At 41.5% G+C, this 27924-nt stretch overlaps 1 protein-coding gene across 4 annotated transcripts; it reads right to left on the bottom strand.

The window, feature by feature from the left end:
- Positions 1 to 182: 182 nt before the first annotated feature.
- Positions 183 to 27924, bottom strand: clstn1 (calsyntenin 1). Of its 4 annotated transcripts, XM_053848298.1 has the most exons (19): positions 27673 to 27924; positions 17782 to 17904; positions 15212 to 15241; positions 12398 to 12593; positions 11405 to 11613; positions 10663 to 10812; positions 10380 to 10565; positions 10058 to 10306; positions 9250 to 9371; positions 8329 to 8491; positions 8108 to 8158; positions 7127 to 7284; positions 6598 to 6746; positions 5758 to 6002; positions 4923 to 5093; positions 4699 to 4844; positions 4486 to 4621; positions 3748 to 3932; positions 183 to 3101 (listed from the first exon to the last, which is right to left on the bottom strand). In XM_053848298.1, the coding sequence occupies exons 1-19, from the start codon at positions 27755 to 27757 to the stop codon at positions 2904 to 2906; spliced, it is 2952 nt and encodes a 983-aa protein (XP_053704273.1). In that variant the 5' UTR covers positions 27758 to 27924; the 3' UTR covers positions 183 to 2903. The 4 variants fall into 4 exon arrangements, with proteins under 4 accessions (XP_053704273.1, XP_053704276.1, XP_053704274.1 ...); XM_053848301.1 differs by lacking the exon at positions 8108 to 8158; XM_053848299.1 differs by lacking the exon at positions 15212 to 15241.

Below are 27924 nucleotides of genomic sequence, written 5' to 3'. Positions count from 1 at the left end.
AGAGGTTCGCAGCTGTCAGAAGAGACACAAGAGAGCAAATGGAATTCCAACATAAAACACATGGATATATATTTCATCAACATGAAATAAAAAGCTTCAGATAAAATGAGAACTTACCTCCCAACTAAAACTATATTCACTCACAACAATTCAGTGAAGACAAATGACAACAGACACAAAGCTGACATCCCATCATATTATCCTTTATTTTGTTTTTGAGCAAGCATCAACTTCACTACAATTGACCTTTAACTGGTAGAAAAGTGAGAGCGGCTCCAACAAACACAAAGGACAAAAAAAAACATTCAACCATTCTGGAACATTGTCACCATTCATTTTCAGCACGTTTGTTAAAAGAAAAACGTTGGTGGACGTGAGAAACGGACAATCTGAGGACCGGCGCGGCATCCGATCGCAAGGCGGACGCACGCTCGTGGTTCATGCAACATAAAAACCTTCTCCAGTGTGTTTCTCATGTTGTCGTGACATTCAATTGGATCAGAAATCAAACTTCATGCTGCTCCTCTGTATTGTTTCTCAACAATTCAGGCGAAAAGGACATTTTTTTGAAAATGAACGGCCATTTTTTTTTTACACAAAGGGTATCCCCATGTAGCACTGAAGCATCATGTTCTGTACATCTTGTTAAAGGTGGATTCCGCCAATATGATTTTAGTACAATATCTATAGAAGATACAATATGGATCTACTTTGTCTACACATCAACATGGACACATGACATTGAATCAAACTAGCGCTGGACTGAATGCGAACGGAAGTCCTCCGGCTCTGTACCCAACTAGCTGCTTCCAGAGTAAAAATAAAAAATAAAAAAAATAATCATATAAAGAGCGTGAATGTTTGCTTGTTGCCAGTACAGGCAGAAGGCCACGCCCAAAGGAGTTAAGCGTTTTCCCAAAAATATTTCTAAGCCTCACCAGGTCTCACTTCAAATCTTACATTTCAATGTAAGCAGTGGCTCAACTTCACATCTTGGGAAATAATCTGAGTTGTCCATGAACAACTGTGAGTCGGAAGAAAAATTGTTAAATAATAATAACAGAATAATTATGGGGAAAAAACTGACAACAGCTTCCATCAAAAAACCATATTCTTATCAGATAACTGGAGAGACAGCAGTAGCTCTAATCCTAGTCTCTGCCATATGATGTCACTCCTCATTCTATGTCTATAGAAGCAACACATGCATTCACTGACTGTCCTCTTTTCATTCAACAGAGCTGGAGCTCACGATCACAGGTGAAGAGAAATGTGTCTTCTGGCTCAGCTCTTCACACTACTACTGCTGCTTCTGCTCCAATAGATAAACAACGCTGTCTGAGAAGAACATTTCAAATGAGCACCTTGGCTCCCTTCTATAAGAAGCAGCTTCTCTACCTGGAGTCTCTAACCTGACAGAGGCTAAATGTCATTTTAGAAGACCCCCCGATGACAAGTCGCGATAGTTTGCTGAATGAAAGCAGGGTGGCTTGAGCTGGTAGCCAATAGTGTTTCTGGTGAATGAATGAACAATATTTACAACAGAGAGCAGAACACCAACAGCAAAAAAGCAGGAGAAAACCCAGAGTTTACCACGTGTAAACAGATGTGTGAGGATATCTCGACAGTACTCTTTCATTTTTGAACCAAAATAGGTTGTTAACAGAGCTGCAGATCAGAGGAGTTCAACTGTAGCCTTCTCAAAGCAAAATTCATACCATACTGGCTCTTGATGATGGTGCATCCAAAATAAAGTTTCAATTTTCAAAATGGATTCTAGTCCAGCTAAAATATTGAAGAAAACACTCCAATTGACAGAGGCAATAGTAAAAAGAAACAAACGTTTCATCTTAAAGAGAGGGACGTTTTTTACAGACCGTAAACTCAAAGTAGAAAATGGCTTTTAAGAAGCAAAAAAAAATAAATCTGCATGTAGTGTACGTTCTGATAAAGCCATGTTCACCCACGACATCAACAGAGCTCCTGGCTGGTTATTTGTACCGTCCCAAATAATACATTTTTTTGTACATCTTTAAGTTTGAAAGCAAATCCCATCTGTACAACAGTGAGATCTGTGAGGAATGAAACACAGCGGCGTCTGTGCAAGCAAAGCACTACTGAAACCAGCAGACGCCAAAGAAAAAAAAAAGCAAAAAAAAAAAAAAAACGCAACTTTCCTCATCGCAATAAGAAAGCAGAGCCCATGTTGCCATGGAAACCTCTGGTGGACAGTCCTGGGTTTCACATAGCAGACATTAGTTTTTGTACAAGTGTGTATAATGCAGAGATTTAGCCACATGCTACAGCTTTTTGTGACACAAATATTCTACATTGTCAGATATTGGACCCTGTGGATGAGGCCGTGACTAAAACATCGACTAATCATATGGTTTCGCAATATTTACAGAATTCTTGAAAAAGCGATTTAAATCCCTAGGATGTCTCAAACACCTTCATGCACTAAATGAACAAAATTGAAGAAGCAGCCTATTTGCCTTAAGCATGAATTCAATTCACTGTGGAGAAACTCAAGTCGAAGCTACAATGCGCGATTTTAGTTGCAGACAAAATTAGTTGGCGAACCAAAACAAAAAGAAAATATGAATCCATCGGAAAGCCTTGAGAGAAACAAAGAAAGTGCAGGGTTGTCTTTCTCACGCATAACGGAAGTAGGCCAAGCTTTCCTGGTCATTACAAATATAATAAATAAGAAAATAAAAGTCAGCGACTCTGTGATGACGACACTACACCGAGTTCCACCACGATGATGACGACAGGGAAACCTGGACCATTTACACGATGAAGGATATTTTTTAAACATCATGGCTCCTCAGACATGAGACGGTGTGGTGCAGATGAGAATGGCGCAGTGTGTATGTGTGTGTGGGTGTGTGTTTGCTCTTCTAGTAGGTGAGGGTGGAGTCGTCCCACTCTAACTGCTGCTGTCTGCTGACCCCCTGCTGGTCCTCCTGCTCCCCACCCTCCTCTTCATCGCTGCTCTCTGACTCAGCGCTTGTAATGTCATCCTCCTCCTCTCCATCCTCACTCTCCTCTTCCTCCTCCTCCTCCTCTTCGTCGCTGCTGTGCTGGTCTTCATAAGTCTGTATGAGGAAGGAAGAAAGACAGACATTTCGATATTTCTACAGAAACAGAATGTTCATCCACAGAAGGACATTTACAGATGACAAACAGAACGGATCAATTCACCAATTGATTTCTTCTTTCTTTTTATGAACTGCAGTTCTCCAGAAATGTGTGTCTGTGCACCATTTTGCGTCACTCGTGCATCCTTGCATGTGTCTGTCCTCCTTTTGTGTGCCTCCAAGAGTGTTTCTAATGTTGTATTTCAGTTGTCTCAGATCATTTTTGCGTTGTGGAAACAATTCTATACCCCTTGTGTGTGTTTCAGCTTTCCTTGCGCTCTATATTTGTCTATGCTCTTATTGTAGCACCTCCATAGTTGTGTATGCTTAGGTGAGTATTTCTATATGTTTAAGAGATTGTTGATCTGAAAGCCTCGCGCATGTAACTGCTGACATTCCTGAGTAGAAGTGTGAATCAAAAGTGTACAAAGCATGCGTGTGCAAGATGACAGAGTGTGTATCTTGAACTAAAGATGTTGTAAAAGGTTTGACAGACAATACAGGTCAATCAGAAAGAACAAGAAAGGGCTCAAAATTCAGGTTGAGTGATCACAAAGTAGCCAGCATCTAACTGTCACAGTTGAAAAGATCTGCGTGTTTTCACCTCCATGGGGTTGACCGTGATGGTCAGGGCGGAGTCATCCCAGTCCATCTCATTCTCCTTGCCACTCTCTTGGTCTCTCATGGTGCGCTGGTGAGCTGCTCGGATGCGGAACACGCCCAGGATGATCATGAACACCAGGAAGCTGACGCACACCACAATAACAATGGTGGCAGCACTTGGAACCACTGCGAAGGAGCACATGGCAGAAGACACATGATCACACTTAACTAGAAACTCAAACCACTTCACACATTGTCTCTCATTTCACAGAACATTTCAGGACTGGCAAGCACCAACTCCACATGCCTTTTGTTCAGCTTAGCCAGCCTGCCAGCCGAGAAGATTAATGTATCTATCGACTGTGTCAGGGGTTTCGCTCTCAATACCGACCTACACAGACGTTACACACGACTCCAGCGTAATCCCTAAACTTGTGCTATTAAAACGGGACAAACAACCAGCGATTGATGCGTCCTACTTCTGGTTAACAGGCTGTAATCCATCCGCAGGCAAGCTTGACCCATAAGGAGAGGACAGAGCCACAATTAAGAGGATTAAGGGTTTGATAGTGACATTTGAACTGGAACAGGTGAGCGGCGTATCGGAAACATCTGTCATTTCAATCATACGTCTGATGCTTAAAGGTAAATAAGCTAGAGCGAAATATTCCATGTTCTCCTAAAATACGCCACTGTGGCTGAAAAACGTTGACATTTCAGAATTAAAAGCAGACACTACCTGAGGCCTGATGGGCGTTGACTAGGTTGTGACCGGAGAGATCCACGGAGGCATGATGCACCGGGTTGATGAAGTTGGGCTGCACCATGGCATTGTTCACATGCTCCATCGGATTGGCTGTGTGGATGACATTGACCTGTCGAAGACAACTCCAATGAACTTCCCAGATCACCATCACACCGCTGGTTTTAGACGTGTCATGGGTGACCTCACCTCAACCTTGAAGTCGTTGCTGATGTAGCGGCCATTGAGCTCTGAGCAAACAAGTTTGAACTTCCTGTCGAACAGAGCTTCTGTGTGCCAGTTTTTGTAGCGGATTAGATGGAGGACCTGCTCATAGTTGGCCATCGTGTTGACGCCTATTGAAGAGGGTGTTCAACATCAATAGTCTACCTACGATCCTCATCAGTCTCATAACAAGGTGAATGTGTCTGTACCGCTGATAGTCAGTCCAACATGAGAGGAACTCATCTCCAGGCCGTGCTGCTGCAGCTGAGACATGTCCACCTCCAGACTCTCATGCTCGGCGTCCAGCTCATCACCGACAGCTGAGACTTCACACGTGTCCAGGTTGTGCATGATCTCCTCTGACACCACAGTTTCTTGAACTGATGGGACAAAGAGACAAAGAAGTTTAGACTTTATGAAAAAGTGCTTCATGTATTTAAGATCTTAACAGAGTATGGCTCGAGCAGTTGTAGCCGACCTCCTCTACAGTACCTCAAAGACAAATTATAAGCGGATGTCGAATTAAATGGAAGACATCTGACCGATTTTATTTTTTTAATGAGGACATTTCCTGGCTGTTATTGCTTCCACACATTTATCTGAATGACTTTAGTCAGCATCGTAGGTGTCCAAGGATTCCAGTAAGTGTAAAGACAGGTGAGTCATGCCTTTTTTTGCGTGACATTCCGGGATCTCTTTCTACATTACTGCCATTGTTTTCTCTCCTCTCAGCTCACATATTCTCCTGACAGATGGCATTGCTGGTTAACTGACCCCTCCCATGTAGTAAACAACTTAACTCCCTCCCTCACCAGCTTTCAATCCTCTCGGCCTGTCACGTTAATCCTCAGACGCTGTAGCAGATCGGGACATCTTTAACTCTACGTTTACAGTGTGAACCCTCCAGCCATGTTTTTTAAGTTGCTCAAACTGCAGGAAAACATCGGTAGAAATACTCTAAAAGTGGCAGAGGCTGAGCAGAAAAACTTGTAGCTTGTGTATCCAAACAATCTGTGTAAGCATAGACACAAAGCACTGAAATACCTGTCGGGTCATCATCTGCTCCAGCAGGTGCTTCCGACTCTGTGTCAGCTTCAACTTCTCGGGTGATGGTGCTCACAATACGCAGCTCAGGGAACAGAGTCACACCCTCTGGACTCTCAAATTCAGCGGCACTGCGAGCAAAGTGGTCAATGCCACTCAGGCTGATCTTTGGCTCTTCAGGCTGCAGGACCATCACGTAGCCTTCGGCGTCGGGCACGGCCACACAGGAGTCCTCATTAAAACATCTGAGGGAGGAGAGAGACATTTTGACGTGTGTACTGTCTCAGTAGATTTAAAAATATATATCCACATATGGCAATGGTTTTCTGAAATGTGGAGGGGAACCAAGGGTGCAGTCCATCAAAGGTTTGGATCATAAATAGATAATGTGCATTTCAATATTTATTATATCCAATGAGATAACACACCTTTACGGTTTGTTACCGTAAAGCTTCAGACAAAACTTAATATTTCCTCTTTTTTCTCTCCTCTGTGTTCTTTGGGTGAATAATGTTTCATTTAGTACTGAATATAAATTTGCTATACTATTAACATCAAAGAGAATAAAAAGGCAACACAGGCTGTTCTGTCGCTCACATCCTGGAGAGGTTGTTTATTCTCTTTGTTGTGGAAATTCAGTAAAACACTCAACCTGCATTTTACCTCAAATCAACAGCCTTCCAAAAACAAAACAAAACCACATACAAATCCACTATGGTTGGTTGGTTAGGAAAAGAGGAGCTTGTATTTACAACCAAAGCTGAAGAACAATGGAGGTGCACACACGCAGAGAGAGAGAAAATGTCAAAAGCAGAAAGATTTCTGGCAGCGGCAACTCACTTGACTGTGGTAGAGATGCGTAGGTGCCTGATTCCGGGAGTTGGGAACTGGCGGGAGTTCAAGTAGGAGATGTGCTGCATGACCTTGTCAAAGGCATCAATGTCATCACCCTCCACAGTCAGTGACGACTGGTTGGGGTTGAACTCAACCTAAAGTGAACATAAATACATTTTCTTTCATTTGAAAGAGACAAGGCTTGTTTCTAGAGAGTAACACAGGTGAATAATAAAGCAGAGTTAAGGTAGAAAATATATGTACACAGTGACTTGGAAAACCGTAGCTCTGTTAGGAAATGTATTAAATATCTTAATGCAGGTTTCAATGCCAATCTTATTAGATTTCTGAAGAGCCCTCCTTTACCAGAACCACTTTAATTAGTGTTTTAAACTGCCGAAGCTTAGGGATAAACTGAGTCAGCAAACTGGCCATCAGTGCTGACTGGAGTGCACTTCAAACACACTGGGATGCAGACCAACTGAGTGCAGCACAGTGTCAGCATCAAGGCTTTCATGCGCTTCTCTCTTCTCACCTTGACAGCTGAAGCAACCTCCTCCGGCAGCTGCACGTCCAGACCCTCCTTGCATGTGTACAAACAGTCAATCACCTTCTTGTTCTCCAGCCTGCCAGAGCGAATCATCAGCCCTGCAAGGTTCCCCCGGAAAAACTGAGCCATCCGAGCATTTCCGCCTGATTTCACCGGGGAAGAAAACGGACACACACGGACAGCAGTTACTCGAGTGCACAATAAACTGATTTCGCCTTTTCTGACTGGCGACTGGTGTGCGCTATCATGATGTGCCATACATGCAAGTTAGTGTATGAGCGTCCACTGAGCGAGCTGTGGATCACTTGAGCAACACAAAAATGGTGGATGGTCTTGCGTGTTGCATGCAACATTCCAAATGCAGGATCAAAAATAAGCTTATATCCGCTGAACATTTCAAAACACAACAAACTAAAGACAATTTTCTGGAGCGGATTGCTGTTTTTCTAAAAATGTAAGTAGGTTTTCAATAAGCCATGAGACCAAGGTGTGACTTTTTTTTTTACTTTTGAAGCAATTCTATAGATTTCATTTCTATCAACACATTGACGGCTGAAAAATATTTGGGAAAATTCCGCATCACTGCAGCATGACAGCATCACGGACTTAACACCCAAGGACACTCAGTCCTCTGCTGTGTCTGCACAGGCTGTGGCTTTGCCACCCGAGATGAAGAACTACTGCTTCTGACTTAGTGCTTGTTTGTGGCAGGATATCTGCAAACACTCTCACTTCTGCTCTACTTAGAATTATATTCTGTAATGTATCACATTGTTGGTAAAGAACATCATGAGTAAATAAATTAAGGATTAAGAAAAAAAAAAGTGCATTAATTGATGGGAAAATATGTCGTGTCATGCTTAAAATAATTAAAATAAACGTCATCTAGAATGCTTAAATCATTATGGTGAAATGCAGGAAGCATGAGTGACACATGGACACATCTGAGACGGGAGGTTTAGCAACCTGAGGTTGACTCAGGGACTGTTTCAGTGTCATTGTCATGTCCTGAGGTTTCTGCAGAGGATAGAAAAGAGTTGGGAGAGAAAGGGAGGAGTGATGAGGTACATCCTGATAGATTCAAGAGGAGGAGAAACATTCATACAAGCTGATGTCTGCTGGAGTCCAAAGAACAGGGAGGGTAAGGGACACTTGTACACTCTCTTCTAATGTTATTAGAAAACTACCTTGCCAGCAGGCCCCAATGGTCAGCTGAGTGTCAATCTTGGAAGCATGAAGTGGGTAGTCTTCTGTTACCAGGAAGGGCTCAAAGGTTGTTCCATCCACAAACAGTGTCACAGCGGGGAACTCAATATTCAGAACATAGTGGTGCCACTCTTTGTCGCACACCTAGATTAAAAAAAGAAGATCCTTTGTATCATCACCACACTGAATCAGTGCCACCATAAACTCAAACTCACTTTTCATTTGATCGATTTTTGATTTCATGTTGACAAAAGTGCACAGATACTGCTCTACAATAACAAAGTATGTCACCAATATGAACGACAGGAAGCCCGATACAGCATGATAGCATTCTTAGGAAGGATTGCATGTATACAGTACTAATGGTTTTTGGATTAATACAAGGCCTGTGCTGAGTGGTGCCTTCATCCTTTCTACATATATTTACAATTGTTCAAGCTCCATTGTTTATTTCAACTGGCTAAAACCACGTATTCAGGTGTACACTCTGAATTGGTAGTTGTCGAGCATGAATGGAAAAATCACAATGTGTGAAGTAGTGATACAAAAGGAAACACAATGATGCGTTTCACTTGTTCACACAACAGTATAAACATGCAACCCAACTTACTTGACCTAACCACAAAAGCTTTGTTCAAAAATAGTTTTCAGTCTTTGCCTTCATGGCTTCTTAAGATGTTAGCGGTCCCAAACAAAATTTCCTTGCCTACACTGCAGCTCAGAGTCCATTCGAGACGCCAGAATACACCATCGACATGGTCTACTGTGAACATCAACCTACTTTTGCATCAGAGCCACGACTTGAACAAAACCCTTTTTCTTTCTATTTGACATGCTTGACCCAATAGAAGATAAGGTAGATGAATAGATGTGTAATATTCAGGCTGTTAAAATGAACAAACCTGATCCAGTTTCCAATGGAACTCTGCAGGTTTGTAGTTCTCTGCTTCAGATGGGTCCTGGCGGAGCAGGAGGATCAACCTGCAGTTGTGCACGTACAGGGAGTAGTGGTGTCTGTTCATGTCTGTGGGGGCAAAAACAGACAGAATAGATATTGAGAATAATATGAAATCACATTTTCAGGGCAGGGCAGAAACAAAAGAGAGCTTCATTATTATTGCATTTGCTTCAAGATGCTTCACGCCTGCTTGTTTACACCATTTTAATAAGCTTATCTTCTTAGCAAATAAACAATCAAACTGATGAACATAATGACCCCACCCCTTCTGTTCCTTCTCTAAATTCCATCTGGCTTTGATAAACAATAATTGTCGAGAATTTGGTGCTGGGTGGAGGTTATGACGGGCGCTGGACTCATGTGACTGGCAGCATTCGTGTCCAGGGCCCAGCCATTCTGATGTAATCCTCCTTATATAAGCTGAAGCTGATGAACCGTATCCTCTGCACTGGACACGGAGACTTTACAGTCAATAAGATCATGGAAACAGAGACCGCAAACTAAATTTGTGACAGGGGACTGAAATAGAAGAGCCAAAGGTGGACAGTTCAAGTCTACTCTTTTGATTTAGGATTTGCTGAAATTGATTTTTGTGACTAAAAATGTGTTGTTGTTCTTTTCACAAATATTGAAATAAGAACTCATGGCTATAAGAATCCTTTTTTCATGGTTTGTTATGATAATATGTGATCGTGAATTGGAATTCCGGTCGTAAACACCACGTGGCATAAAAATGAAGCGCGAGATGTTACCTGTTTTGTCTGAGTTGCAGAGGATAGTCTCTTTCTCGTGGGCCCCTGGCCCATGTCTCATCCACACAGAGATGGTGAAAGGCTCCTTCAGGCTGGTGCTCACCATCCCATCAGGAACCTTGATGGCCTGCGTGCCGTTAAACTCAAACACTTGGTCACTGTCATGTCCGTTGTCAGTCGGCAATCCGACAGTCCAGTTGGCTGAGGTGCTGGGTGCAGGCAGGAGCTCCACGGTGCCTGAGCTGGCTCCTGAAAACATGTATGCTCGTGATTGATTCAGCATTTACTTTGACAGAAAAGAGAGGATCAGTGGTGTATTTACCACACAGCTTGTGTAGGGACTTCTCAGAGTAGGTGTCACGATCGCAGCCCTTTCCAATGTGGTTAGTTTCCAGTTCAATGTTTGCTCGAATGGAGGTGATGGGCTCATCGCAGGTCTCCAGGTGCACACTGGGGAAAAGGGCAAGACTGCCTGTGCCAGGTTCATACTCAATTCTTTTATTAAAACCTGCGAAAGTGACAGTGACGGTGGGGGAGGGACAACAACATGATTAAAATCACAACCTGAACACAACCTATCGACACATTGTAGAATGTTTCCGTACCTTGCCAGCTAGGTTTGCAGGTTGGCTTGACGCTGATCTTCACCAGAACATCTTCAGAGGCTCGGTTCTTTCCACAGTCATACGCCGTCACAGTCAGTTTGTACATACGCTCTTTAGCGTAGCTGAGTTTCTCTGTGTTCTTAATGAAGCCTAAACAAAAACACCATTTTCATGTTAAGCGAAATGAGACACATCTAAATAAGCAAATGATGTTTAAAGCTGCACCTCCAATTTTCACACATGGAATGTAAGAAGTCATCAATGCTTGAACACAAATGTATGTGTTTCCATCTGAATAATTCAATGCAGCTATTGATATTTCCTATTGGCAAAGAAAAGATCCATATCTTCACAAACAGCAATTTTGGACAAAAAAAGCATTCACTATAGCAACAAAGGATGAGAATAAAGTCTGAAACTTTATTCACATTCTCCCGCTACCTGACCAAAATCCATCCTCTCTATAATCTGTTCACACTTAAACCTCTGCTATTGTTATCCTCAGCAAGCTTCTCTTCATCCAATCTTTTATATTCCATCTTTAATTTTGTTTAACAGTGCACAAGAAAAGACGCCACTTTGGTGACATTTACTTTGCCTTTGACGCAGAAGGGGAACGGGCTGAGGTGAATCCTAAATGGCGCAGCGCTCCATTGTTTACATGGATCAATAGTGGATGTGATGCTTGTCAATGAAATAGCAGCCTTGGGCTTTCGCCTCAGCCGGAGCCGAAGGTCCTCACCGTCTTTGTCGATTGTGAAGGGCACGTCGGGGGTTACTATCTCGTAGTTGCAGATTTGGCTGAACTGAAATGAGCAGTCCGCATCCACCGCCTCCACCTTCAGGATGCTGTCGTATTTCTTCCCCTCGATGATAGTGGCTTTGTAGTTCTTCTCTTTGAAAACCGGGGAATACTCATTCAGGTCATTCACTTGAATGTGAATGGTAGCTCTGAGAAGGAGGAAAAACGCAAATATTCAATTATTGCATTTCAAATCTCAAAAAGCTCATTAAATAGCGTCCATTATAGAGAATATGAAGCAAAGACACGAAAAGACCAATGCATATTCATGCGGAGAAAATTCATTTGACCGGTTTTGACACCTTCTGACACCTCTTGAGGGTTAAAAATGAATATTAATAATATCATACTATTCACACATATCAACAGTTTAATCCTATACACATTTTAACTAGAGGTGTATACTGTAAAAATACTCGCTTGGACAGTAGAAAGTGTCTTAAATGATAAAACACAGGTATTCATCTGCTGTTAATAAAGCAGAGGATTCTGTCAAATTATGTAAATTTTTGATAAGTAGGTTTAATATGCAGCTGCAGTTGGCCCTGCTCCTCCAAGGCATTTCATTTAGCGTTGTACATGAGCCACATGTACCGAGACAAGACTGCGGCTTTATTATTATATTGAGTACAGCTGTTCAATTCCATTTGAAAAAATGTCCTCAGCACCAATAACAAGGTGAGAGGCTTTCTCATAACCGCAGAGAAAAACGTTTAAAGCTACTGAAATGTAAATGAAATAGAATTCTGATTTATTTCCAAGGTCAATGATTTTTTTTTTCTTCCACATTGTTAGCCAGCGGTGGGGCAATTTCACGACTGCACCCAGTGGCCTTTCAAAACAATAAACGGAATGTCAGATTATTTATTTTAGTCACTTTATCAGGTGGCAATAGAACACAGCCGGCTGTTCAAATGCGAGAGGCTGACTCACTTGTGGGATTTCTTCATGTTGGTTCCATCAGGACCCTCCCCGCAGTCATAAGCTTGAATGGTGAACGTGTGCTCCTTCTGCAGTTCGCAATCCAGCTTCTCCTTGGCCCTGATGACCCCCTCACCAGTGGACTTGTCCAGAACCACGGCCTCGAAAGGAACATTCTGTCCATGGATCCTGAAGCCGCAAATCTCACCTGCGCACGTGGAAGGAGCAGAGAAGAGTTTTGCTCAAAACAGCTGGGTGCCGCCAAAGATAGCTGAGGTTAATAAATGCAAACAATAAAACAATATGTATTCACGCAAAAAATTCCAACAAAATAAAAGATCAGCCACAAGTTTAAGGAGTTGGGGAGTTGAAGATTGGGGTGGTGTCTGTGGAGGAAGCCCTACCAATCTACTTTATTGGTGAGAGCTGGGAGAGGGTGAGGTGGGGTGTTTAGTATTGTATAAGACGGCGCCTTATTCCAAGCCACTTGAATCAAACAGTGCATCCATCATGCAGGCAGAAACCCAAAACAAAGTGAACAGGCATTTCACAAAAGTGTACTTAAGGTATCGAAATAAAATCAAAGCCATAAACAGCCCAGGTTATTGCTACCTATGTTATATTTATGATGACAATATAACAATTTGAAATAATTAATATTTATATTAGTGGTTTTGAAAATCATAAATAGAAAAAAAGAAATACTAGGAGGGAAAAATATGCTGAGAAACAAGTCAAAATTATACCACAGAAGGAAACAATTATAAACAACGTGCCCGAAACACATAAAAAAATGTTTCGAGAAGAAAAGTGATTAATACAAATAAAAAAAGTACAGGTATTACCACATCAAAACTGATACGTCTCATAATAAAGTGCTGCAATATTTCAATCCAGCATGAATTGAATTAGCAAAAGAACCCCAAATTCTGTGAAAGAAAAATAACCTGACAACCAGGTCTCAGAAGGGTATCAAATAAAAAACAAGTGCAACAAATGGCTGTCGTAGAAGACTTTGGAAAATAAGTGCTGGATGAGAACCGGGGTTAGAAATATCAACTTGCTTGACATCCACATCAAATGACAACTGCAGCCATGCTAATGGTGTAGATTTGGAGTGGAGAACCAGCTCAAGAAACCCACTGAGGCAGCGATGCAACAGCAGCAGAGAGAGAGTTTGCATTGGTTAACAATCTCAGCAGCTTTTGATTTAAGACGCAAAGGTCAGCCGATCACAGGAGTTGGATCTAATAAAACGACCTGAGGCTCCACACAAGCGCAGATTTCTTGAATATCAACTCTTATTTTCAGCATTAACTGTTTTCATTATAGGCATCATTTGTAAACGCTCAATATCTCAGACTAGATTTGATCAGATTGTGACTTTAACATCTCGTGTTTTTTTGGAGGTTTTTCATGATGATGTTTGATATTTGAGGCCAACTAAGAAAACTGTACTTCAATCCTACGCAGGTGTCCTTAGACCAAAATAAAAATAAAGAATCACAGCTGCTTAAATCAGTTTAAGCAGTGGACTATAACAGTATTGAGTAGTCAGAAAGCAAGGGAAAGCACAGACCTGGCTTGTGTGCTCCTGCAATGCAACAAACTGCAATGCAACAAAAAATCAAATAACCAAACCCTGTAGCTATAAATGTAAATAATATTGCAAAAACTATTGAGAACGCACACCTGTGAATTACAGCACATCTAGGGCAACAAATTACATTTCTATGAATGTACTTTCATACCAAAAGCATAAAATGATAGTAGTAGTAGTAATAATAATTATTATTATGATTATAACCCTAATAATATGAATAAAATAATTATGCAGATATAATAACATGTAACTAAAGTCAAAACAACACAAAGGTTTCTTTTGGTTGAGATCTTTAATTCAAATTTATCAGAAGGTAAAACTTTTTTCACTATTGTGCACCGCTGCGTTCATCTAATACAGACCTGAGCAAAGTGCGGCCCGGGGCCCATATGCGGCCCAATGACTGTGTCTTCCTGGCCCATTTGACGTCAGACTAAAACTATAACTAATATGCCCTAATTATTCTGCCTTTTTTTGTTCTTTCTTATTTAGTCACCACCACCACCTCAGCAGTGAACAGAGCATGTTCTTGTTTTAAGACTAAAATGTTCTTCTTTTCATTGGCCATTTTGTGTTTTTCTTGTTCCTCAAAATACATTGAAGGAAGACTGAAAACACGTTTTGAAATAAATTGCCTTTTTATCTTGAACGTCTGGTCCACAGTGGGTTTATATTCAAATTAAGGGCATTTAAAATGAATTATTTCAAGAGGCTTCATGGCAGATTTAAACTTTTTCATATCCTTACCTGTATTTCATCTTCATTTTGCCCTTGTTACTTATGTTTGTATTTTGGATATTTTTCCATCATGCTTTGTAGTCATCACTGGCTTTTTTTTATGGTGGCCCCTCACAGCATTTACAGCTTCTAATGTGGCCCCTTAGGGAATTGAATTGCCCACCTCTGATCTAATAGTTTGCCTACAAACTCCTGTGTGGATGGATTTCCTTGAGATCGCTGAAAAACTGTTAGGGTCTGCAAACTGCAATGGATGTCTCATGCACAGATATTTCTAAGAACACTCAGCCCCACATCATACGTCTTCATCCAGCTGTTGGAACTCCAAAAGGGATCCAGATTGAAATTAAAAAAAAGTAAATCAAAAAGGTAAATCACAGAGCATGGCAGGAGTAAATCTGTGTAGAAGTGTGGATGCTGTTTTAGTGCGTTAGTGGGTTAATAGTAAGAGGAAGCACAAGGCAAAGGAAAGAGCCCAAGATCACCTTCTTCAGTGAGGGTCACCTCAAAACTCTCTACAAGAAGGGGAGAGAAGACCAGGTTAACAAGAGTTAGAGAAGGCATGTGACAGGAAGGATATTAAAATGGCTTCATCAGACGTCTCTAGAACACGACATAGAGGGGCTCACATTTTAAAGCCGTGTTAAAAAGGCGACAGAGGAACAGTCCACCAGAAGAAAACACAACATGGAGAAAACAAGCACTGCTGCTGTTTTACAACTCCACAGTAGAAGTATGCGTCAAAATTGGTCCGTTAAAGAAACAATAGATCTGACAGTCAAGTATTTCCCCTTAAAAAAAAGAATTAAAATAGGATCAGAGCTGATACTCTGAAGCCACCATAAGCTCAGTGTAATAGGAGCACGAGTTGACAGCTTGTCATTTTCTAATAATAATTTCACCAAAAAAACGCACCGTTTCTTGTGGTAAACGCTAATCAATAGGTCACTCAGAATGAAGCTACAAGAACAAATTCATTTGTATTTTCCTGCTTTGCTGGTTGGTGCGCTGCCCTGTCAGGGCCTCCTGAGCACTGGATCTGCATCTTTTGTTTTCACCACCTACTAAGTAATGAGAAATGGATTTCACATTAGCGGCCAGTGTTCAGAGCCAGTCATGCAGGGGGAGTTGTGGGCCTCCGCTCTAATGACCGGCTCAGCCAGGAGCTGGAGGAATTCCTCAGCACACATGAACAGGTCTCTAATGCTGGACGTTTGACACGTGTCATTTCATTTTAGTTTCAATCAATAATTTTTATGGCAAACAGACTAAATAACTGACATGCTCAAGGGATTACACAATAATAATTATATAAATATTATTATATTAATATAAATAAATTATGTAAAATATAAAAATATGTTATATAATATTACATTATAATACGATATCCAAATATATATATTTTTCACCTGGCAGAGTATTTCCTTTAAGTAACTCCGCTAGCTATGTTCTTTGGGAGAAAAACAATTTTCTTTGTCAGCTACAGCCCTTACATCCATTAACACTGCACTACTGCCACTCAGATGTTCTCAAGCAACAAGAGATTGTTTCCTTGTTGTGAGAGGATTCATGCCGACAGTGGGACCTGTATGGCCTTCTACAGCAAACTGTGTTTGTTGGCACAGTGGGAGACTTAAAAGAAGCTGGCACGACAGAGCTGGTCACCAGTGCTACCACGTGAAACTCCAGCTTAGCTAGCTAAGATGGGCAAGTTCACGCGGGCACACTTTTATTCAGTGGGGAAAGCCTGTAACCTACTTTTAGCATTACAGGTACGTAAAGACATTTTTCTTGGTAGTACTTTATTTATTCCAAATGCAATGGGCAGTTAGTCTCAGTGTTGACAGACAGACTGAACAACAACGTGAACGTCTGTGTTACATGCTCTCCTTATTGCCATCAGTAACTGTCAAATTTTGTGAGAAAAAAATATAAGCCCATAAGCCTGTCCATTAAAACCCAATGGTAATTCAGACAGAATGTTTCAGGGCACTAGTCCTTCTATCACGACCAGCAGGAAGGGTTTTTATTGGACCTGTACTGGCTTGTCAGTTTGATAAGATCACGTGGGCCTCAATGGGCCACAACCTCTCATGACCTTTCCCTTCTTCGCTTGCACTTCTGCTCGGAACAAACTGCTGGTGGCAAAAGGGCAACAGTACCAAGCAAGATACAACTGATAAGTCTTATTTATAGTCTATACAAAAAGGTAAAAAAAAACAAAATACACTCAAACCGAATTATAGTTTTATATTATTGTTGCAATATATAAAGACCGATAATAATACAGGCAATATGTCACTTGAATATACACATAACATCAGAAAAATTCAGTTTCCTTTCCTTTACTTTAATATGAAGTCTGGTGTCTGGTCAGGGAATAAGCAGCAACAAGCAATACATTAAAACTATCTGAACACATACCATGGATTAGTCAAGTTAAAGTCGCGTTCTTCTCATTTTGGCTATTAAACCCAAATATTTTATGAATATTAACTGCATTATCAACCAAGGAAAGTCAATTCATCTGTGTGTCACAACAATCCCCATCACAAATGAGTACTTGTTTGTTCATAATGCTCAAAAAACACTTCACCCTAATGCAGTACAAATTATATAAGTCGTAAAAACACATTCAATAGGTATCGTTGAGGGACTTTCTGGTAAAGCAGCCACAAAATCTTACGCAACTCATTTGAGTGGAAATTATAGGCAGAGACTGGAAATGTTGAATCTGTGCCAGAATCAATCTCAACATGATTAAAAAAACCCAGAGCTAATGTAGCCCTGGTACATAAAGAACATCAATAGATTGTCTAAACTGTGAACATAAAAGAGTGGCTCCATAATGCAGGGACCCGAAGTGACATTTCCATCAGACCAGATGTATTTGAAGAGCAAGAATGCAGGCAGTGTCCGAGGATACTCAGAATTTCTTCAACAGCTTTTCAGTTATTCACAGGAAGAGCTTCAAATCTTTATTCATTTGTAATGTACTGACAGTTTTTCTATGTGAAGTGAATCCGTAGAATTGAGAAAATGTCGACCTTACCTGCATAGCGAAGAGGTGCGTCCTTGTCCAGTGCGATTAGAGGTGGGTCCAAAAGAACTTTGTCATCATTCTCAGATATGATCCCATGGTACGTTGTCTCAATCCACGGTTTGTGCTTATTCACTGCAAGACAAAAATAAATAAATATAAGCCTTTCAAAATAACTTATCAAAGTTGTTTTCACCTTCCCACTGCAACAAATAGCTATTTTTCAAGAATAGCATTGGCTGACTTTCTAAAGGGATGAGTTTGACTTTCCCTCCGGGGGAGTTGGATTCAATTTTAATGATGTTTTGGTTGGGCTCTATTGCTATTTTTAGATAGGAAACCCACTGTGAGGGAACTTACATGTCTCATACAATTAAATATTCAGAAGAAGGGCCTAAAGTAGTTAGCGGCCTAGAGAGATCTGTAAACCACTTCTAAAAAAAGTCAAATATATCGTCTGAAACACCACTTTAACCCTCCACCACTGACAAGTTCTGACAGGTGAAATAACAGCTCAGGTTGTGACTTTGGTTCTCTGCTGGAGGCAACGTTCAGTTGCACTTAACAGGTGCGGTGACTGATGTGTTTCGGACTGACTTATAAAACAACAGATGCAGGGGCGATGCACTTTTAACTCACATGCCACGCTTCATCTGTGTTCAAAGAATTGACCTCTCTCGTCTTTATTTAACCTTTATATTAGCTGCAATATTACTACTTAATCTATTGCAACACTAGTACAACTTTATTATACAACACAAAACTCTGCCAGCTGATCTCACCATATATTTATTTTGCTTGGACCTAAACCATGTCCAGACAACTTTCTGAATTATGTCAATGTCTGACAGGTTTAATGGAAAACTAAGTGATACAACTGTTAATAAACCAGTAATACTGGTTAACGTTTTCAATTATGTAAAGAGAAAGAGGTTGCAAATAACACATTTTACATCACAAAACATAGAAGAGCTTAATCTGGGTTCCTGCCAGAATCTTTTTGAGACATTAACAAGGCACCAATCTGTTTGGCTCACTCACAAATAATATATTATATGAAACTTAGTGCAAAAAAAATCATCATCTTTAGATGAGCAGTAAATTTGCAGACAGTTGAGCGAGGTAGAGGTAGATAAAAGAACAATTCCTTTTTACGTGACAAGCACAAGCCCGTGCTTCCTTCTTGTTTTGCACGATCAGCCTCCTCGAGATCACTGTGTTTACCAGTCATTTGGGATCGATGAAGCCCAATAAAAAGTCTGGGGCTGAGCTTCTTGTGACCTGGAGGGGAGTGGATGTCTTTAGACAGATTGCTGGGCCAGACGACAACAATAATCTTCTTTGTCTTCCACACTGCCACATTTACTATTAGCCAAGTCACGTGGGCATTAATGGGTAATGGCTTCTTTGCGCTAAACCAAGAGCATTAAATCACCAAACGCTAACTGTTACTGTCGTCGGTTCAGACAAAACAAAAGTTGCTCGAACCTTTTGTTTCTGAGTTTATGGCAGTGCCGTATTGACAGGTTTCAGACATCAACTTCTCGTAATGTTAGACACGCTTTTTTTTTTAGAGAAATAAATAACTAATTATATTAATAATATTAGCAATACAAATCATTACACTACACAAAGAGCACAGTACAGGCTGATGCATATTGATACAAATGCAAAACAAATGTCAACATGATGCACACAAATTACTGATTTGTGTCACATAAAATAAGAATGCAACACAATCCACACGAACTAAACAACCCCCCTGCGCATTGAAACAAGCGAGATGTACTGCTCCAGTGCAGGCAATAAAGCAAAAGCACCTCCAAATTTGAACACAAAGAACATGCACTAAGACCGAAAGCAGCAGTGCAATGTGCAAAACCTTTCAACATGTAAACATAACTCTAATATGCCGGTAGTTATCAACTTATACTTTGATCATTTCAACTGCAAATAGCTCTTCCTGTTGTTGTTGATAAGATCAGAGATCTGGAGGCACTGTGTCATGTTCTCTTATCGCAGAACCTCAACATTAGTTTCGGAACGGTGATAAACACCGTGGTCAGTTCACAAATGTTTTGTAATGATAATACAGAGCACTCTCTCTTCATCATGTCCTGCAGCCGAGGATTTCCATTTGATTCAAGGCGTGAAATTGTCAATAAATTGTGTGAAATTGCCAACAAGAGCTGATGACAGGGGAGCTTCATCATTCCTCCAGTGAATCTGAAGAACATTTGCTGAGTAGAATACATTTTCTCATTACAACAAATTGCAAATAATGATGAAGCTGTTTTTCATTGTTCATTGTCACAACAGGCGAGTTTCAAATTTAGGATAAAGTGAGACTGGGAGTGGAGTATATTTTTCCTGCTGACACAAATGCAAAGCAGCATCAAGTATATCTCAAGGTCAGCAGAAATTCAGATGAAGGAAGGAGAAACTCAGAAGAGAAGTAATTGTGATTTAAAATTCAGTTTGGCTCTTAGCTGGCAGGACATTTTGGCGTTTTGGAAACAGTCTGAGCTAAATATTCGACACCCAACCATTAGGCAAAACGCCCAAAAGATGCCATCAAGGAATATGTTGTCCAAAAAACTTTTTTAAGCGTTGGTGCAGCACTGGTGCCAACATAAATATTCGATGAAGACAGAGATATAAGGAGCTGTTGTTGGCCTCTGTGTTAAATAATAGATTACTACAAGAGCTGCCTCCAGATCACTGCGAACCTCTTAGTTTAGATTTTATTTTTATTGTTTTATCATGGGAAAGTCATCCATGACCTGCAGTCAAACAGCCCTTATGTGAAAATAAGCGATTGTATGACATCCTTAAAAATATCTTCCATTATTTGAGTATATCCTTTTAGAGTCGGAACTACAGCAACAAAAATGTAAGCATTCTATTCAACCAATTTTCATGCCAACTCTCTGTATGATCTGCGTCTGGACCGTGGCTAGATGATGTGTCTACTGTCAAACACGCCAGATGGTGGAAGCACTTGAAACAGAACATTGGTACCTGGTCAGGCAGCAATCTTATTACATCAAATAGCCAACGGCACGTAATCTTATTATGGGATACCATTTCATTCACTAGGTCAAGTAGGTAGCAAGACATCAAATTGTGCACCGAAACTGCCAAAATCCTCAGCCTACTTTTTTATTCAGAAAGTCCACGTGAAAGCAGTCAGCTGGCAAAATGAAAACTCAGGAGCGTTAACTTTATCAATTATCCAATAGAAAAAAGACAAATGGCAACACAGGAAAGGACAAAGCAATTGGTGCGGCGTTTTACACATTTATTCAGCCAGCAGTTATTTATTGTAACATTGACTGATATAATATTTATCATAAGGAACAGTTCAAACTGACTAACCAACACTTGCACCACAATATGGTAAACTCTGTATGTCTTTCATGACATACAAAGAACATTTACAGCAGCACCATTACTGAAGCCTTAACCATACCATTTGACCTTTCACCACCATGGCATGCTTCCTGTGAGAATTTCACAGCCACAATAGATGCCAGTAATCCTGGGGATCAATAGGACGCAATCGCACCCGTGCTCTCCCTCTGTGCTCCTCCTGCTTTCATGTCCATTCATCATGAGGGGGCTGTGTGTAGGGGTCAGACCGCCGCTCTAATTCGCTCCACAAGCTAGGACGAAGCCAATGGCTGCTAAAAGGCGAGTGGTCACCCTGGGAGAGGCAGAGAAACGCAGCACAGCTGTCCAGACTGCAGCATCATCGCTGCACCAGATGATCAGACCGTAATTATCAGATGAAGCCGAATCAGCCTGGGAACCTCGGAGGGAGTGTTGCGTAACCGTGCAGCCAAGTGTGAGGCCTGTGACGCCGGATGCAATGAGGCTTCATTGATGTAGCTCATATTAACAGTTGACAGCCGCTACGACTCTATCCTCTTTGGCTAGGCTGAAGCCTCGTGGTCCCCTCAGCAGGAAATATAATGATAATTCATCAGTAGTTTATGAATATAAGGGCCATGTGCAGTCAATTTATACCGAACAGCAGCAGTCCCAAGGACTGAAAAGACATATCTGCAAGTGCGTGATATTTGAGAGTACATTATTTCCAGTCCAAAGTCTAAACTCATCCATATAAACCTTCCCAAACTATCCCAAAGTTTATAATATATATACATTTTCAACAACAATTTAAGCCAGACCTGGGCAAAGTGCGGCCCCGGGGGCCATATGCGGCCCGATGGCTGTATTTTCGTGGCCCTTTTAACTGATATGTTGTAATTTTTCTGCCTTTTTTTGTTTTTTTGCTTATAGCATGTTCTTGTTTGAAGACAATAATTTTCTTCTTTTCATTAGCGAGTTTTGTGTTTTTAATGTTCCTCAAAACAAATTGAAAGAATATTGAAAATATATTTTGATATAAATCTTGGATGCCTGCTTCACTGTTATGTTGATTTATATTGAAATTAAATGCATATAAAATAAAATATTTCAATAGGTGTCATGACATTTACACATCTTAATGTCCTTACGTACATTTAATTGTTCTACGTTTATTTTGTCCTTGTTATTTAAGTATATATTTTTCTGTCATGTTTTGTAGTCGTCGCTGTCTGTCTTTTGATAGTGGCCCCTCACAACAGTTACAGTTTCTAATGTGGCCCTTTAGGAAATTTAATTGCCCATCTGTGATTCAAGACATAGGCCACAAAACATTCCTGGCTCGGCTGCATGGATTCGACCCTTGAGATTCAACCCGTACACTATCAGTTACTAGTCAATGCGGTCTCATGGAGGAAAAGACAGTGATGCATTTGTTATCAGGAACTAGGTCAGATCCAGGGGTGCATGGTTTGTTTGGAATGGGGGGGGCAGACAAACGGTGTCACCATGAAGAGATTCAATTTAAATGGACCGTATTCTACATCCCAGGGCATTTGACTCTGCTGGATGAACTGCTATCTCACAGAGATTCTGTCTCACGCTTTAGATGTATCAGTGTGACTATCTTGCATAAGTGAAAAAAGGGCATCATTGAAAAGAATTAAACCTTCTCAACGGTTACAAGGAGTCTGAAGCAGTGGACACACTTCTCTGTTTGTTTTTCTGCACAATCTCCGGAGCGTGTTGATGCAAGCCATCACCATGACAGACTGAGGACTGTTCCAGGAGGACTTGAAAAAACCTCTGGTACCCCAGACCTCAGGGACCTTTACTCTCCAAACATCCCTCGCACATAGGGGCGCCTCTTAGTGAGCCTGCCAGGCAACAGCGTTTGTTTGTGCTCCATGACTTCACAACCGCCCGGCCAAACGCACACGCCCCGTGCGACCGTAGCGCTCCTCAGAAGAGGGGGTGGGGAGCTGCTGGGACTTAAATGTGGCTCAATCAGCTCTCTGTGTGAATGGCACAATAGGGCCAGTGAGAGTGAGACGTCTGGAGCACCGCAGCTCAAGCGCTGGGGGTGGGCACGCCACAGCTTTCCAGGTAAACGGTTTCTCAGGTTACCCCTTTCCCAGGAAGATTCTCGATGTGATCAGCAACACAATTGCAACAATATAAGATCAATGAAACTATAAGTCCATGCACTTCACAGGTGTAACACTTTCATCAGGGACTTCCAGTCTTCCTTGTCCACCACTGCTTCAGCCACCTCTGACCATGTGAGCTCATGGGTCTTTCCAAGGCTTGTGAAAGCAGAAGCACAAGTCCAAATCAATGACAGAGACTTCATCCAACACCACAGGGCACAAATCCTCGATAGATGTGGAAGCAAAAACATGCACCGTTGTCCTTCCACTACCTATGAAGGTTCTGATTTTGGATTACATCCAGCCTCACTTCAAAGCCAAACAAGATACTGTACGTAGGCGTCTCAAAAGCGCTTTCAAACTTGTCACTCATTAAAGGCAACATGCAACCTCACAGATGGATGTCATGGACATTTGATCCATGCCAACAGAACGACTGCGCATACACCATTCATTATAGAGAGCACAAATATATTCGCCTTTGGCTAAGGTCTTATTCATTAATGTAATAATTTTGTATCACTTTTTCAGTACTAGAATTGGAAAACTAAAACTATATGAAATCCAATGGCACACAATATTGGCAGAAGGCTGCATTTCTAACAGCAAACCAGATAATCCTCATGAGAAAATGACTTCCTTGTCATCTGGCACAGCTTAATATTCACAAGTGAGCGACCCGTTCTGAATGGTTCACTGACTCCATTTAGCCCACGGAAGCACCAATGAGAGGAAAGTCAGCACCACCCCACATCCCGTCCACCACTCTCATGGCTCCTCTTGTCCTACGCAAATGGCTAATTGCCAAAATGAAAGGCTTCAACAATTCTGCACTTTCACCAGATTATCTCATGTACGCATTCTCTGAGCACTTGAGTCGCAATTCTTCAAACAGTGACTGTGTTGTGAGAAGTTCACCCCGCTGCTGACCCATGAAGTCTGGGTCTTAGATCGCTCATTGTTCGCCAGGATTGGAACTCGAATGTTAGTTAAGTCAACAGAATCTGTCTGAAGGGCAAGTAAACTTATTTTCCCAGTAATATCTGGTAGTTACTCTTGGTTCTGGTTAAAATGGAGAACAACAAACTGTTTTATTATCTTCAGGCTGCTTTGAATCTTTTTATTGGAATGATATAATCTGACTTACTTGGTTGTTCTAAAACACAGAGCCAGTTCTAAACATAAAGTAACAATTTCATTGCTTAAAATACTACAATCTGATGAGCATGACACGTGAAATCTGAGTTAAATCAATGCAAGTGCCAACATTTAATCACATTTTAGGGACATATGAACGTACACTGCATTTGACACTGAACTACAGTCAATTCTGTCATTTCTGACTCTGTGAAACGGTGCCACTGAGACCACAGATGTCAACAAGACATTCATCATGCGCCTATGCAAAATTCACACTGAAACATTAATATTAATTTAATATTTGACACTGTAACTTTCATCTGAATAACGAGAGAGAACTAGCATATATGTAAAACAACACAGCAAGCCTGAAGGAAAACACAGGTTGCAGGAACAGGTTCCAAACATCATGAGAATCCTTTCTGAGTGGGGGCATTTGTTTACAATGCCATGCGTTTAACACACCTTTGAGTGTTCAATGCCTATCAGGTTATTCTAAATAATATTCCTGACAGTATCTGTCATGTTAGACTGTTGCAATATACAAACGTTTGCATGAGGAAAGCATAACTGACCATTCTAGTGTAGATACAATCTTCTAATGAGGATATAAAGTGACGCAAAAATACATTGGTATGAGTAAGAATAGAACGATACAATTACATATCAGTTCTTTCAAACATAAATAAGGAATATGGAAAAAGACAGTTGACTAATTTAACATGAAAACTATTTGTTTCGTTATGTATGACATCTTTTAAGCAGGAAAGTCTGCAGATAGTGGTATTAAAGATCACATTCAAAATGTTGTTCTTAGTAAATCTTGTTTGAGATGCTCACATAGCAGTACAACAAATGTCGGAACAAATGCTGAATGATGGAATGTAGGATTTGGAAGTCAAACATCGCTGTCAATCTGTCATTCACACTTCTGTCTGTCATAATATCCAAGTACAAGTACATACAAGTAACTCAGACAGTCAAGTGAAAAGCATTAGTTTGTAAATCAGTGATCATTTCGCTGTGGAGAATTGAATATTATCCCAGTGAATACATGTGCATCGCCGCTTTTGTTTCTGTCTTGAGGCTATTGAGAAAGATTCAAACCCAGCCATGGGAGTGGAGCGCATATGTTAACTCAGCAGCACACAAAGCAGGATGTCCAATTTGTTTGAGTAGAATCAGTTAATTCAACGATGAATGAGCCAAGAAACTTCCATACAGCCAGCGTTTCCTTTGTCTGGCTGTCAGAGCACAGAGGGAACTCATGTTTGTCAGCCGTCCAAACAATTGAGAACATGGATACCAACAGCTGCAAGTTTCCGATGAAACAATATTTGGAAGGCGGAAAAAATATTAAACATATAAATAGAGAAACCAAATTGTAGCATCAGTACTGTGACAAAAACAGGAAGCTAAAAGTCCAGTAAAACTACATTAACCATCTGGCTACAAACAATTTAACATCTGGGTTTCTTTTACACACAGATATTTCAGCAATGACATTTAAGTATTTTACCATTACATGGAGCCAGGACAATTCGTTTTGACTACAATATTAGTTCCACATATTCAACACCATTGTCAGCACTACAACACATGACAACAAAATTCTATGAGCAATATATTGCTAGAAACAGTGCTATCCAACCTACAGTCATAGGACTCCGAACTGCCTCAGAAATTCAAAGTCATATTTCAATTATGACCAGTATTTACTTTCATTTCATCCAGACACAGTGGCACGGAACTGCATTGTGAATCACAAACAACTCGCACACAATCAGCCAGTGACCTTTGGTACAATAAGATAAGCCTTTACGACGATCCAGGTGGAGACTTCACAGGACTCATATGACAATATGGATGGAAAAATCGAGTTCACGCAGAATAAACACACATTAAAACCAGGACATAGCACAAATAAATTGAGAAAAACTGGGTAACGGAGTCAAAAAAATTGTGGTAGAAGTGGCAACATTTTTTTTTTCCATCCATCTATCGTCGCCCGCTTATCCGTTGCCAGGTCGCGGGGGCAGCAGCTTCAGGAGGCCTTCTGCCGAGCGACATCCACCAGCTCCGACTGTGGGATCCCGAGACGCTCCCAGGCCAGCGAAGAGATATAATCTCTCCACCTGGTCCTGGGTCGACCCCTCGGTCTCCTCCCAGCTGGACGTGTCTGGAACACCTCCAAAGGGAGGCGTCCAGAGGGCATCCTGATGAGATGACCGAACCACCTCAGCTGACTCCTCTCAATGTGGAGAAGCAGCGGCTCTACTCCGAGCCTCTCCCGAGTGACAGAACTTCTCACCTTATCTCTAAGGGAGACGCCTGCCACCCTTCAGAGAAAACCCATTTCAGCCACTTGTATCCGGGACCCTGCTCTCTCTGTCATGACCTTTTTTTTTTTTCTTAGGATCATAAACACACTCTCAGTGATTTAATAAAAACTCCAAAGACATTGGCCTGCAGCAGCAGTGACTGCCCAGACATGCCGAGCAGCACCGCATGCACCTGCCATCACACAAGCTAACACACAGGAAACACACACACTGGGGAGTCAGTGTCATTGAAATGAATGTTATAATGTGTGTGTGTGTGTTGGGAGGGAGGAACAAGGTGGATGGCCCTGCAGCAAAGACATGCTTCTCCCCCGATGAGATCCCCAGAACATCATCAATAAAGGTGTACTGTGTGTTCAGCTGAGGGTCACGAAAAGGCCCAGAGGTAAATAAAGGATGTCTGCTTGGAAACCCTCCTGAGGAGGATCTGCAATGCGTAGCGACAGAGAAACCAACCCGAGTGCAGCTTAAAGCCGGCAGAAATCACATCTCAATTCTGACTGAACTAAACCTGAGAAGTGCTTCATGTGTTAAGATCGTATCTAAAATAGGTGCAAATGTACGGAGCCGAATTTAACAGGCGATCGCTAAAAATAGATGAAGGCAGAGTATGTCGGCCTTTATTTGTTCTAAGGACAGTAGTAAATATCGCTCATGGTTACGTTTCACAAGACAATGTGGAGGGTTTTATTTGGCGTCAAGTGAAGCGGAGCGGAGCGGGGTGCACTTGCTGCCGACCCTCCCGGAGCAGGTCCCTCAAAGCGCATCCCTCAGGACCGCACCGCCGCGTCCGACTCCGACACACACTGAACGACCACAACACCCTCAGACACCGCAGCCATGTGTGCAAATGTACGGTGGCGTGTAGCGAGTGCATCGCTAAACCCCAGCTTAGTTACCTTTAGCCGCCTCCACGGCGCAGAATAGCCCGAGGACCAGTCCGAGGACGGAGGATGCAAGTCGTTTACTCCTTCGGAACCGCATCCCGACTTCGAGTTGAACCGAGAAAAACACTAACTTCCTCTCCTACTAGTCGGTTTCGCTGGCAGGGTTGACCGACAACAAGAATAAAATCCAGAAGATGCGCGGTGGTGGCTCTAAGATGGCCGTCGCCGCTCTGCTCTCCTTCAATCTCCGCTTCTCTCGCAGTT

The sequence above is a fragment of the Synchiropus splendidus genome, chromosome 18, assembly GCF_027744825.2.
Source record: "Synchiropus splendidus isolate RoL2022-P1 chromosome 18, RoL_Sspl_1.0, whole genome shotgun sequence".
In the NCBI taxonomy this organism is placed as follows: Eukaryota; Metazoa; Chordata; class Actinopteri; order Syngnathiformes; family Callionymidae; genus Synchiropus; species Synchiropus splendidus.
The sequence above is the reverse complement of the archived record's forward strand: the minus strand, read 5'-3'. Positions and strand labels throughout refer to the sequence as shown.

Coding starts and splice junctions, on each gene's coding strand:
- clstn1 (XM_053848298.1), bottom strand. CDS start 27,757: ATGCGGTTCCGAAGGAGTAAACGACTTGCATCCTCCGTCCTCGGACTG. Junction 17,905..27,672: donor CGCCGTGGAGGCGGCTAAAG/GTAACTAAGCTG, acceptor TTTGTCTTGCAG/TGAATAAGCACAAACCGTGG. Junction 4,622..4,698: donor GCAACGACTTCAAGGTTGAG/GTGAGGTCACCC, acceptor TGTCTTCGACAG/GTCAATGTCATCCACACAGC.